General features: G+C 46.3%; 2 protein-coding genes across 8 annotated transcripts in view; one reads left to right on the top strand and one right to left on the bottom strand.

Annotated features, from left to right (window-relative positions):
* The window catches only part of RPL26 (ribosomal protein L26), a 225,024-nt gene that overhangs the window by 43,973 nt on the left and 166,490 nt on the right, over nucleotides 1–14,561 (bottom strand). The window lies entirely within an intron of this gene.
* The window catches only part of NDEL1 (nudE neurodevelopment protein 1 like 1), a 61,812-nt gene continuing 51,810 nt past the window's right edge, over nucleotides 4,560–14,561 (top strand). For all 7 annotated transcript variants that reach the window (XR_014140627.1, XR_014140626.1, XM_081805733.1 and 4 more), the window contains exons 1-2: nucleotides 4,560–4,723; nucleotides 12,818–12,915. Coding sequence is in view for 5 of the 7 variants with exons in the window: in XM_081805733.1 (XP_081661859.1) it covers nucleotides 12,830–12,915 (86 nt within the window). In the remaining 2 variants the exon portion in view is untranslated. The remainder of the gene's footprint in view (nucleotides 4,724–12,817; nucleotides 12,916–14,561) is intronic.

Raw genomic sequence — 14,561 nt, 5'->3', positions numbered from 1 at the left:
ATCATGACCTGAGCCGAAGGCAGACGCTTAACCGACTGAGCCACCCAGGTGCCCCATGACTATTCTTTTTTAATACAAAAGCAAAAGATGTTGCTTTGGGGATTGTAGATGGTATAGTCTGGGGTTAAGATGTGGGCTGCAGGGGCGCCTGGGTGGCTCAGTCGTTAAGCGCCTGCCTTCGGCTCAGGTCATGGTCCCAGGGTCCTGGGATCGAGCCCCGCATCGGGCTCCCTGCTCCGCAGGAAGCCTGCTTCTCCCTCTCCCACTCCCCCTGCTTGTGTTCCCTCTCTCACTGTGTCTCTCTCTGTCAAATAAATAAAATCCTAAAAAAAAAAAAAAAATATTTGGGCTACAGAAAAGCCATAATCGCCCATGACCTGAATTCCAGGTCCTTCATCAGCCGGCATCACCTAAGGTCAGCCTTTCGAACTAGCGAAGGTCTCTCTATCTGGTATTTTTTCTCATAATTTGGGGCATTTTCCAGAAAGTGCTGTCAGTCTTGCGTTTGGAGTTATAGCCACCAAACTACGGACTCATTCTTTCCCTTTTAATTGAAGCACACTTAACTGTTTGCTAAATGCCTGTTGCTGGGGAATAGTGGGACAATCAATATTATCCCTGTGCTCAGTGAGCTTTGGTTCCTTTGGGGGGAGCTCAGACACCTCCATGACCAAAAGGCCATGTTCAGTAAGTCTCCTATGAACTATGTGGGCTTCTGCTTGAACACAGAGGAAGGAGCACTCATTTTGGGGCTTTAGGTATCAGGGAAGGCTTCCTGGAGGAAGTAGCATATGAATGAGACTTCAAAAAGCAGAGAGGAAGGTGGGCTGGCCAGGCTTAGGGAGCAGCTGTAGTAAAGGGCAGTGGGAGTCAATAAGAGGCCCAGAGAGGAAAGGAATTGTTTGGGGGACACAGTGGAGGGTCTGGTTGGACCCAGATCGGTGAACTGCAGGAAGTAGACTGTAGAAGTGGGATGGAGTTGCTTTGGGAGGGCCTTGAATGCTAGGCTTTGTAGTTTATGTTATCACAAAGGCAGCAGGATGCTGAAACAAGTCTTGGAGCCAGGGATGCTCTGCACACAGAGGGATTTCAGAAAGGTTATTCTGATGGCTGTGTCATCTGCTGGGCTGGACCAAGAAGGAATTCAAGGGAGAGAAGTTTGGGAAGGGAGGGACAGACAGATAGGAGACTCTGAACTGGGGAGATCCAGGAGGAAAATACTGGGAAAATGGATTTTTAGACAGTTTATGATGGGAGGGTCTTTGCAGTTTGGTGACCTCAAGAGTGAAATGAAAGCTGGGGAAGGGATAATGAAGGGTGACTTAAGGAGGCTCTTGTGCTTTAATAACTAGGGGAGTGATGACATTATTGCCAGAAACATGAAACTCATTTCGGAAATTTCAAATGGGGCCAAAGGAGGATTTGTTTGGGGTGCAGACACGAGATGGAGGTGGTGGTGGGACATCTGGCGGTGTATCCAGCAGGCCATTAGTAACCAGCCAGCCTTTGGGAGTCCCTTGGCCAGCCTGGGTACAGGAGATCTATGCCCCTAAAGATCAGCAGAAAATACTGGCCTAAAAGATATGGAGAGATTAGGCTGAATCGAACCTTTGATTATGAGTTCTCTGCTCTCCTGATTTAACAGAGGGGTCCATGGACCCCATCTCCTTGGAATTGTGTGTTCCGTGCCACCTTTGTGTGTGATGTGGCTGGAGTCCTGCATTCTCATTAGCTAGAATTTACATTAGTGTCCAAGTGGTCAAACCCTCCCTACCCCCCCTCCTCACCCAGTGGAAACTGGCCTCTGTTTCCTGAGTCTCTGAGAGCATGGCAGGGAAGGTGGGATGCTTGTGCATACTCTCAGGGACTGTGATAATTGACCCCTTTGGCTTGATCCAAGCCTCAGGAAACCCCTACTAAAGAGTTCATGGAAGCAGAGGGTGGAGCAACCTCACTCATCATTTTTATGTTCACAAAGCCAATTTTGTAACTTCTGTTCCCCTTAGAGGCTGCTTTCAGTCTTCACTTCCCCTGGATGGGCATACAGGAAGTAGGGAGTGGGGCAAAGGTTGTTCACTGACTTGGGAGAAAGCACAACAACGCAGAGGAAGGAGACCAGTCAAGGGCTTTGCTATTACTGAGAGACTTGCCAGGCAAAGCCCATTCATTGAGATGGAGCCAATGCACGGAGCCCTGACAGACACCAGTTCTGGGTCCAGACTGGGTAGGAGGGGTGGTGGCCTGCAAGATGACCCCAACATTTTCTGTAGGGCCTGGCCTGCCATTAAGTGACTCAGTGTATTTCCCAGGACTTCAGCCAGGAGGCGGGGACAAGAGTTGCAGACTTTGTTGTTTCCCCTGGGGTGGGACTGCTGGGTCTTGGCAGGAGGTCCACAGGAAGGCCTCCCTGCCTGATTACCTCTCTGCCTATGATCTCATCGGTCAGAGCACAGCTTCTGGCCAGGGAAGCAGAGCCCCAGATCCTGAAAGAGCTTCCGCAGTGTCCTCGAGTTTACTGGGCTTGGACAAAGACCTGCTTGGGTTTAAATTCCAGTTCCTCGGGGCCTCAGTTTTGCAATATATATATATATATATATATATATATATACTCGATGTAATCCGGTGCTTGTGAGGACTGAGGGAGGTAATTTATTTAACGCATTTAGCACAGTGCTCTAGCCCAATAAATGGTAGTTATTATTAATAGACTCCCTAATTGAGTGGCAGTATAGGAGTGCTTAATAGTGTGGTTTCTGGAATTAAACAATCCAGACTAGCTGGGTTTGGATCTTGAGTCCTCTTTTTTTCTAGTTGATTGACTTTGGGCAATGTCATTTTGCTGACTCTCGGTTTCCTCATTGGGAAAATGGGAATTTTAACAGCACCTATTGGGGCGCCTGGGTGGCTCAGTCATATTGGGCGTCTGCCTTCGGCCCAGGTCATGGTCCCAAGGTCCTGTTATCGAGCCCTGCATCGGGCTCCCTGCTCAGCGGGAGGCCTGCTTCTCCCTCTCCCACTCCCCCTGCTTGTGTTCCCTCTCTGGCTGTCTTTCTCTCTGTCAAATAAATAAAACCTTTAAAACAAAAAATAATAACAGCACCTATTTCACAGGGTCGTTGTGTGGATTAAATTATGCAAACCAAGCCTTTCTCATAATTGCCAGTGCATACACATGACAACAACAAAAGGGCACTACTCTTCCTGTCATTATCATGAACTTTTCAACCCTCTATCTTTCAGAGTTTAGCTCAAGGTACCATCCTTCCTGCAAACCCCATTCATCAAGTCTCCCAATTTTTATTGATTTGGACACCTCTTACAATCATTCTTGCATTGTTCCCATTTAAGTCCATTTCCTCAAAAACATAACTGGACCTCCCAACCTCGCCTTTCTTTGACCTTGAGGCCTGTCTTTCACATGATTATCACGTCCAAAACACCCACAGATCCAATCCTGAGAGCACTGACATCAGAGATAACTACACTGCACATTATGCAGTAAAAGTTCCTAGAGTTGCTTTTTAAAACAGCTCGGTTCAAGTTTCCGCTCCCCAAGCCGTTGCTCATCCTCATCTCTCCCCTTTCTTTTCTTTTTTAAAATTAAAAAAAAATTTTTAAAAGATCTTATTTATTTACTTGACAGAGAGAGACACAGCAAGAGAGGGAACACAAGCAGAGGGAGTGGGAGGAGAAGCAGGCTTCCCACCCAGCAGGGAGCCCGATGTGGGGCTCATTGTGGGGCTCGATCCCAGGACTCTGGGATCATGACCTGAGCCAAGGCAGACGCCTGACGCCTGAGCCACCCGGGCGTCCTCATCTCTCCGCTTTCTGAGCTGAGTACCCCCTCAGCCCTCTTCCCTCTCAAGTCCCCTACGATGCCAGGCTTCAGGGGCCCCAGGGGGATACACCCACAAATAAATATACGCTTAGATATGTAAAATACATAAGTGCATGTATTTGTATTCCCCTCAACGATCAACAAGTATTTGAGCGCCCACTTTGCGTCCAAGCTCTCTGCTGGGATGAGAAAGACCTAGGAGGGTCCAGATCTCATGGAATTTACAATCTGCCGGAGGAAGACAAGTCCGGGCATACAATGTCAGCTGGAGCGAGTGCCGTAAACACCACGCAGGTCTCAGCGGGAATGACAAGGGGGAGGGGATACCCCTGATATTCTGCGGGGTGCTCGGGGGTGCGCTCCGAGGTGAGATCGGAGCCGAGAGCCATGTTACAAACGAGCGCCCTGAGACACAGACACTCGAAGGACATCGGTGGCTGAAAGACGCGGAGGCGAGAGGGTGTCACCCCCGCCCCCCCGTCCCCGGGGGTGTTTTACACCGAATGAATGAAAACCGCTCAGAGTTTTCGGGGGAACCGCGGGGTCCGGGGGCGCCTGCGCAGAGGCCGCCGCCAGCCTGACGTCAGCGCGCCGGGCCCGGCCCGCCCCCGCCCCCCGCGTGACGCCATCCCCGCCGCGGCCCCGCCCCGGCCGCGCGCGCGCTGGCGCGCATGCTCCGGGCCCCGCCCCCGTGCGTCACAGAATGGCCTCGGACACCCGGGCGGCCCCTGACGTGTCGGGGAGGAGCCGGGCGCCGAGGTGTGCGGAGTGGAGCTGTGGGCTGCGGAGGGGAGCGGAGCTGAACGGCTGGGCGGGCCTGGCCAGGCCAGCGGAGCGGAGACGTCGGTCGAGCGGCGGCGAACATGCGCTTTTGACACATTGGAGGTGAGCAGGCGGTGCTGCGGGGCCGCTCGCGAGGGGGCCGGGCCGGGTGGCGGCGCCGAGGCCTGTCCCCCGGGAGCCCGCCGGGCCCGCGGGTCCGGTGCGACGCCGGGTCGGGCCGGGCCCGGACTCTGGGGGCGGCCGGTCCGGGGCGACTGTTCCAACCGCTCTAACTGCCTCCGCCCCCACCCCTGCCCGCCCTGGTCCGAGGTGTGGCCCACGGGAGGCGGGGGGCCGCCGGAGGGGAGCGAGCCCCGCGGCCGGCGCCCGGGCCGGGGCGAGGGGTGCGCGGACGCAGGCCGGGACGTGGCAGCGCCGCGGGCCGGGGCGCTGGTGGCAGCGGCGCGCCCAGCCCTCCCCCGCCTCCCTCCGAGCGCCCTCGGCGGGCAGGGCTGTCGGCCGGCTCGGGTTCCCAGCTCTCGGGGCCTCTCCCCGCTGGGGACTGCAGCGGAAGCGGCCCACGTCGGGCTCCGGTGGCACCCCCGTGACTCCCCGCCCCTCCTGGAGTTCGCGAAAGTGTCCCCAGACGGGTTCGGGTTGCCTGTGCTCGCCTTTTTTTTTTTCTTTTTCTTTGCTGGTAACCTTTTAAGTTTTGCCGAGGCGGTGAGGGTTCTTTCGGTGCCGATAATTACATTCCAATTCTGCAGCGCCTTGACGCATTTCAGAACGCTCCTTGCTGTCTCTTGAGCCTCATCACCCTGTGGTTGTGCCTGTTTCTGTTACCTCCATTTGACGGATGGGCAAAGTGAGCCCGGGTGGGGTGGGTGGGGGGAGTAAGTGATTTATACAGTAGTTTGGATTCTACCAGTTGGTGAATGGCTTCGTTTGGATCAGAATTTACGTCTCTAGCCTCGAAATTACGGTGTCTGTGTGCATGTGATTTTTATACCCTTCTCAGCTAGAAAGCACAGCAGAAAATTTGATTTGCCGAAAATATGCCAGAAGCTAGTAGAAAAGATGCATTCAGATATTTTTGAGCAGACTCACCTGGGTTAAGAACTGCTACTCGGTCGTAAAGAAAATCTTACTCCGTCTGAAACGTTCATGGGTCGCTGGCTAATTGTTCTGATAAATTGTGTTGCTCTTAATCCACTTCTGAAATAGGGTAATGGCTTTGCTAAATCATGAGGTGCGGTACATGCAGCATTAAGTCATGGGTTGAAGAGAAGTAAAGGGGAGCGGAGGAAGATCTCTCCTCTGAATTTTTATTAAAACTAATATTTAAAATTGAGAGATTATAAGTAACAAAGCCTTGGGCTGGCCCTGGTTAGAAGTTGACCTGGTCCACATAGCATTTGCTAAATCTTACCGAGCTGTTCTTTTTCAGTTCAGTGTAGACTTGCTAAATAAATTGAAGTTGGATAAGGGAGATTAAAAAATAAGTGGAAACCTCAGTAAAACCTTAGATCTGGCTTTCATGTCATCTGCAAAACTTATTTTTATTCTCATTTTAAATCATGCTGAGATAAATGTGGTTACTAAAGCTTAAAATGACTTCTGACATAAGTTCCTGATCACTTCGTAAGGTAGAAGAAGAAATTTGATGGTCAGGGCTGAAAGGGAGATGGTATTTGTGATCACCTTTGAAAAGGAAAAAATTCTGTAAATGTCACCTTTAGGAGAAGTAGATGATTTTGGTTCAAAGGCACGTGCCTTCTACAGTGAGTTCCAGAAGAACTCTGTCAATCTCAGTCGATACTACAACTATTAATAGGATGGCAATATCATAGGAGATGGATTTTCTTACCATTGCACAAAAAGTAGCTTGTGGGCAAGTATAACATTTTGGACAGGCTGTTTTATACCCGAATGAATTGATTTGTCAGTTCCTGACCATCTGAAGGTCACATACAGTATGATAATGCCCCACGTAGAAGTTGTCATACTTTTGAAAGATCCATGCTCCCGTCTGTATGAGACATGGTTTGAGGGAAGATTTGGGTAGCAGGGGAGAGTACATAATTTCTGCTTTCATTTCAGCCTCATAAGATTATCGATGTATCATTAAAGCTTTTTTTTTTTTTAAGATTTTTTATTTATTTATTTGACACAGAGAGAGAGACAGCTAGAGAGGAAACACAAGCAGGGGGAGTGGGAGAAGGGGAAGCAGGCTCCCGGCTGAGCAGGGAGCCCGATGTGAGGCTCGACCCCAGGACCCTGGGATCATGACCTGAGCCGAAGGCAGACGCTTAACGACTGAGCCACCCAGGCGCCCCTCATTAAAGCTTTTTAAAAAATTTTTTTAGCAGTGAATTTTTCCATATTGGCTAACTTTCTATAGCCTTAACATCTCCAGTTACATAGTTTCAAATAACACAGTGAACACATCCTCCCACTGCAACCTGAAGCAAACTGAACAGACTGTCTTTACAGCCCAGAGAAGATGTTTGAATATCTGCAGTGGTAGCAAATTTGGGGCATTTGTAAAAATTCTGATTTTTGGAAAGAGTATTTCTGACAGATAAAATCAGAGTGATAAAGCTGGATAATATCAATCAGGACGCAGTAAAAATGAGGTGTGACCACAAAGAAATAACTTTTTTTTTTAGTTTTTAATCTGGCTCTTCAAGGCTATTCCAAAAGAGGTTTTAAAAAATGTTTTCAGGAATGGTGGTATCACCGGACTGTGCTTCTGGAAGAGATTAAGGAATCATTTGTATGTTATAAATTCTGAAGCACATTTATTTTGTGGTCATACTTCAGAGGTTCACTACTGAACTAATATTTTTTTTTCACAATTTAATAAAATTTATGCAGCATTTACTATGTGCCAGGCTCTGTACTAAGTACTTTACAAATATTAATTCCCCTAATCTTCATAACAGCCCTATTTTAATTTTTATCCTCATTGTGCAGGTGAGGAAGGGGGAGGCACAGAGAGGTTGAGTAACTTGCCCAAGGTCATCGGGCTAGTGAATAGAGAGGAGTCTGGCCCCAGGGTCTGAGCTCTCCACTACTATGCCGTGTTGCTTCTACCCCTTGTTCCCAGGTTAAATGTTTTTAATTGGTTTCTTCTGGAAAAGATGATGGTCATTTTAGTAAAAGGTTTCAGTTGTAGATTATACTGTTTGAGGGGCCAATAAAAGTAGCCTGTTAATTGGAAAAATTGGAGTCAACATTCAGTTCGCATAAGATTCAGCAAGAAAATAGGAGATGCACATGTGAAATAAAAACACATATTAAAGTAATTTTGCCAGCGTTATTTGGCACTGAACTAAGTAGTTGGATAGGGAGGACACAAGAGATAGAGCTAGATATTGAAAAGGTTTTGCAGGAAAGTCTATTTATAACCCGAGTCATCAGGGAATACTGATGGAAACACTGGTGATTGTGTTAAGAATATGACCCTATTTAGGCAACAAAAATCAAGGATAAATGGATACTTTATAGTATACCCAGAAGTGTAAACAGATAGATTCTTAGGGAATACTACTTAGCTAAGTGCTCTTCAATGTCATAACTACTTTATAAGTCTTCTGATACTGAATAAAGGGCCAAAGTCAGCAGCCTCACCCAGGAAAGTTTCGCATTGGGCATGTGAATGATAACATTTTTAGATTAAAAACTGTGGAGCCAATCCTTCTACAAATGGAGTTTGTAGAAAGATTGGCTCCGCGTTAAAATACATTCAAACAAATGTTAGATGCAAGGATAGCATCTAATAGTCATTATGAACTTCCGTAAGGATTCTGGCCTGTGGACCACACAATCCACCACTAGCAGTTGCTGCCTAGTAACAGGAAGAGTGCTGAAAACTTTAAAAGTATCCTCCCCGTGAATCAAATGTTGCTATACTGAAGAGGTACCAGTCACCCAATTCCAGAAAGGCATATATGTAATCTAGAGAAGGTCCAAAGCATGACGGTGACATAGTTAAGGGACCAAGATGGCTGCCAGGTGACTGTAAGCTACAAAGACAAGAAATATTCACTTTGAGAAGACCAAGGCTGAGAAGTATTATCATCAAAGTACAAAATTTTTAGAAAGGCTTAAAAAATAATACAAACCTGGGCACCAAATCCTAGAACCTTACAGAGGAGCAGCGCACTAAAGTTATGGCAAATTTAAGGCCAAAAATAGGAGAATCACTGATGGCTATAAAATATGGAACTTGTCTCAAATGCATAAAGTAATATAAAATCAGCAAAATAAGAATTTTAGATTTGAGATATTTAATTTAAAAATGTTGTATGTGAGGGTCAGGACCTTCTTATACTGTGTTTTCATTTCTTTGGAGTTTTCACTTGCTGTTTTTCAAGATTTTATTTTTAAGTAATCTCTACCCCCAACATGGGGCTTGAACTCACGACCCCGAGATCAAGAGTCACACGCTCCCCTGACTGAGGCAGCCAGGTGGCCCCACTTGTTTTTTTTTTCTTATTGACACAAGAGCGATGTGCTTTCATCACAGCCTCATGTATCCAGCTTTCCAGACTGTTAAATGGGACTCCTCGTTTTCCCTGGAGCCATCCATCTGGCTGAGGGTGGGGACTTCTCTTCCTTGCAGTCCTAAGTTGGAGCCACTGTTTCTTGCATCCCGTGCTGCCCTGTTTTGGTTGTCTCTGCCTTCTGTAACTGTCTCAGGAAGCGTGTGGGAGGTCACCCTCCTGAGTTTTTGCAGGAGGAAAAAAATTCTCTCGTTTGTCTGAATTACCTGTTTCCTCTCAGTTGGATAGGTGCTAGGATTTTCTTATTCATGCTCCTGGGTTTTCTCATTTGTCTGGTGGTTCTTGGTTGTCCAATTATATTTAAGACCGAAGGGCTGGACAGTGATTATTTTAGGTAGCAAGTGTGTGGTGGGGTCTCCAAGGCTCTCCCCAGTGAGTCCCTTCCGCTCCCTATTCTTTGGGGTGGAGCCTGTATCGAGCTTTTTAAGTGACTGTGAATGGGGCTTGGCGTGCGTCAAGACTGGTAATTTTGTCTAGCCGAGAATGATAGGTTTTATAATCCTGATTTAATACATGGTGGTGCACTGTGAGGTAGAAATAAACTACCCACAACTTTTTTTGCTTACGCCATTCCTGAAATAGGAATTTAGATCTTTTTTTTTTTTTAAAGATTTTTTTTTTTTTTTATTCATGAGAGACAGAGCGAGAGAGAAAGGCAGAGGGAGAAGCAGGCTCCCAAGGAGCAGGGAGCCTGATGCGGGACTCGATCCCAGGACCCTGAGATCATGACCTGAGCCGAAGGCAGACGCTTAACCATCTGAGCCACCCAGGCGCCCAGGAATTTAGATCTTAATAAAGGAAAGCAGTACTTTGGAAAGTAAAGAGGGAATAATGAGAGAAAGGTCATAAGTCATTTCAAACATTTGTTGAATTTCTACCGTGTTCCGTGTTTCTTGTGATGCAGAGGGATTTATAAAGAAGACACTGGTCCTGCCTTCAAGGAACTAGCTGGAGAGACTTAGCCTTTTATTTTTCTATAAATATTTCTTATTTGAGCTAGAGTAAGTAGCAGCAAACTTTGCTTCTTGTGTCCCTGTGATCTTCATAACATTTTGTAAAACCCTAATTTACTGGATTGTGTATCAGAAACTGAGTATTTGAGTTGCTCGTTGATATGTGGTTGCCAGTATTGAAACAATGAGTGCCTCTATCCAGATTTGAGGACCCGTGCCCATGAGCTTCTTTAGGGCTGGATTCATAGACTTCAGATGTAACCAACATTTTATTTTATTTTTTTTGGCGTTTTTGAGAAAGACCTTATGGAGAGCATTCAAGGGACATAGTGATGCTTGCCTCACCTTGAGATGCCTCTGTGCTGTAATTAAATCTTCATCTGGATTGTTAATATGAAATCTGCCCCTTCCCTCAAGGAGACTGAGGCAGGAACTCTCAAGAGTTATTGAAACCACATGGTGATGCCTTCAACGGTTTTGGATAATCTTCTGAAATACAAATACTTCTGCTGGACCAGCCTCATCCTCACTGACACCTTCCTACACATTGTAGCTATAAGTAAGATGACCCCTACAGCTGGGGAAATGGAATGGGAATTGGGAACTTTGATGAAGGGATAGGATTGTAAGATTGATCCGGAATATTTAGTAGTCAGTACACAGACTTGAAGAAACCTGTCATCGGGTCCAGACTCTCATTAGATGAGAAAACGGAGACCTTGAGAGGTTAAGCAGATGGCCTAAGGAGTTGAATGGCAGAATCGGAACCCTAGAGCCCAGTCTGGGCAGGACTCCACCCTCCATGAAGTTTACATTTTCATGTGCTGTGGGCCCTGAGGGCATGTCCAAGAGTAGAGTGATACAGCCAGGAGTGTGCCAATGGAGGGCTGATGGCATTAGAGGGGGGCCTGCCTGAGGCACTAAGTACTCGTCCAATACTTAACAGTGTCTGACACGCAGCAGTTGCTCAGTAAATGCTCGAGAGCATTAATACTTTCTCTGAGCCAAGTGTTAGCTTGGTGCCATGAAGGGGGATGCAAAGCATGTCAAGATTCCACCTCTTTTCAAAGAACTCATAGGCTGATTGGTAATTGCAGATAATTGGAAGATTGACTAACATGCCAAAAGTCAGAGAAGGTGGTGTGGTCAGGAAAGACTCGGCTGAAACAGAACACGGCAGTCAGCTTCAAACTAAGTGTATCAAGTTATACTTTAGTATTATGCAGCGAGAAATCACTCTCGTACCTCTTTGGCGTACTCACCCTGAAGCAGGAGTTTCCGGTCTGTGACTTCTTGCTCAGCCTTTATGAGTGGATTGTGCTGTGTGAACTCTGCATTTCTATTAATTTACTTTTAAAGCTGGTCTTTTGTTCTTGCTGCCCGGTATGGATTAGGTTGATTCAGTTTTGGTTTAGTTTAGCTAATACTATTGAGTATCCGCTGTTGTGCAGACACTGTGCTGGGTTGGAATAAGAATAATACACAGCCTAACGGGAACACAAGTTCAAGCAAATGCATTGCTGTGTGGTAAGTCTTTTCAGGAAAGCAAGTGTGGGGTATAATGATAGGCAAGAGTGTAGGAGATTTCGGTGCTGTCTGGGTTAGGGCAGGAAAGGCTTTCTGGAAAAGATGACAGCTAGGTTTTAAAGGACAAGTAGGAGCTTTCCAAATGCACAAGGAAGGGAGAGCCACTCCGGGTAGAGGAAACATCCAGACCTGAAACAGAATGTCGTGTTAAGACAATTCTGAACAGTATTGCTGGGATATAAAGTGGGATGCTTCAGGAGGGGGTTGTACAACGGAGGAAAGGCAGACGTTTTGCTCTAGGTATGAATGTAGAGTGAGCCCCGTGTCCTTGGTATTTCATTTTCTGGCCAGCCAATTGGGGTTTTTAGGTGGTCAGTCCAAATGTGAGGTCATAGATATTCCAATCCGCCCCCACACCCCGCCCCCAGTGCTTTGGGAGAGCAACCAAGATGAGAGGACATTGACGTTGGGGATTAGTGAATTTACGGAGGAAGCTTTGGACTTAAGATAATGAAGTTTTCACAAATGTAATAATCGTAAATTATTCAGAATGTGGTACCTGATTTGCTAGTGTGGTCACCTGGCATGAAATGTTTCTGATAGGTCTTTTGAAGCAATTGTACAGCAGGGAAGGACATGCAGTAGGAGTATCAGCTCGAACAATAAACTTGTTTCTGTCACCAGATTCCCAGAAGACCAGCTGGCTGTAACCCAGCTGCTGGGGCCAGTTCACTTGGAACCTGGTGCCTCCATCCAAAGTACCTCATGTGCCTTTATACCCGAGCACTTTGGGGTTCTCCTGTCCTGACGTCATCCACGGTACAGGTGGGCCCTGAGGTTGGGGCAGTAAAGTGATTTGTGTGTCCAGTTATTCATTCTCAGAACCGGTCATCTTTAACTCCCTCCAGAATGCTGATTTAATATCCCAGATTTTGTACTTTCATTTAGATTTCTGTGTTCTCTATTTGTTTTTTAAATTTTTAAATTTCATATGGTATATTTCATTTTTAATAGCTGTCATTGGTTGATTGATTGATTGTAAGCTCTCCGCCCAGTGTGGGGCTTGAACTCACAACCCCAAGGCTAAGAGTTACACTTGCCGCGGACTGAGACAGCCAGGTGCCCCTGTTCTCTATTTAACTTAAAAATTTGTCTTTAATATTTCACAGGCTTTCTTGATCATGGATGGTGAAGATATACCAGATTTTTCGAGTTTAAAGGAGGAAACTGCTTACTGGAAGGAACTTTCCTTGAAGTATAAACAAAGGTAATATTGAAAAGCATCCTGAAAATAGGGGAGGGTATTTGGAATATACCAACTCTAACATATGTATTATTTTATTATTTATTTATTTGTTTATTTACTTCTTATTGAAGCTGGGATTCTGGAAATAGTCATAGCATTGCTGTCTTTAAATAGTATGAAAATGCCATAAATCTTTATTACTCAAATTATTAAAACAGTAAGAAAACTTCACATTTGTGATTTCTTCTGGTAGTTTACCTCCTTTTATGCTTATTGGGTTTGGCCATCCTTAGCCTGCTGTGTGTGCCCTGATTCCGCCTCCTTGTGTGGTCTTTGGAGATTCCAATAAGCTGTGAAGGGCACGCACAGCGGACTCTAGTTCTCTCCAGGCCAGTGTTTTCAATGTCAGGAACCAGCGAAGCTGTGAAGGGGGCGAGAAGAGTTTCAGGGGTTATGGAGCATTTTATAAGGTCTCACTTATTTTAAGTAGTTGGGGAAACTTTAACCTTTGAGCACCAAAATTTGTCTTAGATTTCTTTTTATTTTTTTTAAGATTTTATTTATTTGAGAGATAGAATGAGAGAGAGAGAGAGGACATGAGAGGGGGGAGGGTCAGAGGGAGAAGCAGACCCCCTGCTGAGCAGGGAGCCCGATGCAGGATCCGGGACTCCGGGATCATAACCTGAGCCGAAGGCAGTCGCTTAACCAACTGAGCCATCCAGGCGCCCTTGGATTTCTTTTTAAAACGTGCTCTAACATACACACACATTTTCCTGCTTTGTTTTACAGAGCTTGTTAAGCCTTATCAAACCTTTTATCGCTGTTTCATTGTTATTGTTGAAGGTCGTTATTGTATTGTGCCAGTGGATCTAGAACGGGTCTGTCTGTGGCAGGGGTTTTCTTAATCTTTTTGTGCCATAGATGCCTTAATAGGCTGGGGAAACCTCTGGACCCCTTCTCAGAATAACGCTTTTAAATGCATAAAATTAAATAACAGAGGGCCCTCCTGGGCGGCTTAGTCGGTTAAGTGTCCCACTCTTGGTTTCGGCTCAGGTCATGATCAGGGTCCTGGGATTGAGCCCAGCACTGGGCTCCGTGCTCAGCAGGGAGTCTGCTTGGGATTCTCTCTCCCTCTTTCTCTGCCCCTCCCCACCCCACTGCATGCGCTCTCTCAAATAGGTAAAACTCTTTAAAAAAAAATAACAGAATTACAAAGGAAAGCAACTGTATTGAAAAACACTTATCTAAATATGACACTACTTTGTGGCATTAGTATATGTGCTTTATTTACACCTTAAATAAGAAAGATCTAGCAGTGAGTGTATAAAATGTGTCCTTTTGGGCCTTTAAAAATTTTTTTTTAATTTTTTTATTATTTTTTAAAGATTTTATTTATTTGACAGAGAAAGACAAAGCAAGAGAAGGAACACAAGCAGGGGGAGTGGGAGAGGGAGAAGCAGGCTTCCTGCCGAGTAGGGAGCCCGATGTGGGGCTCGATCCCAGGACCCCGGGATCATGACCTGAGCCGAAGGCAGACGCTTAACGACTGAGCCACCCAGGTGCCCCATTTTTAAATTTTTTTGAAAAGACTTTATTTGAGAGAGCGAGAAGGAGCCAGGGCAGAGGGAGAGGGACAGGCAGACTCCCCGCTGAGCAGGGAGCCTGAC

The sequence above is a fragment of the Leptonychotes weddellii genome, chromosome 15, assembly GCF_054177405.1.
Source record: "Leptonychotes weddellii isolate Sample4059 chromosome 15, ASM5417740v2, whole genome shotgun sequence".
NCBI classification, from domain to species: domain Eukaryota; kingdom Metazoa; phylum Chordata; class Mammalia; order Carnivora; family Phocidae; genus Leptonychotes; species Leptonychotes weddellii.
This window is presented reverse-complemented; position numbering and strand designations above follow the sequence as displayed.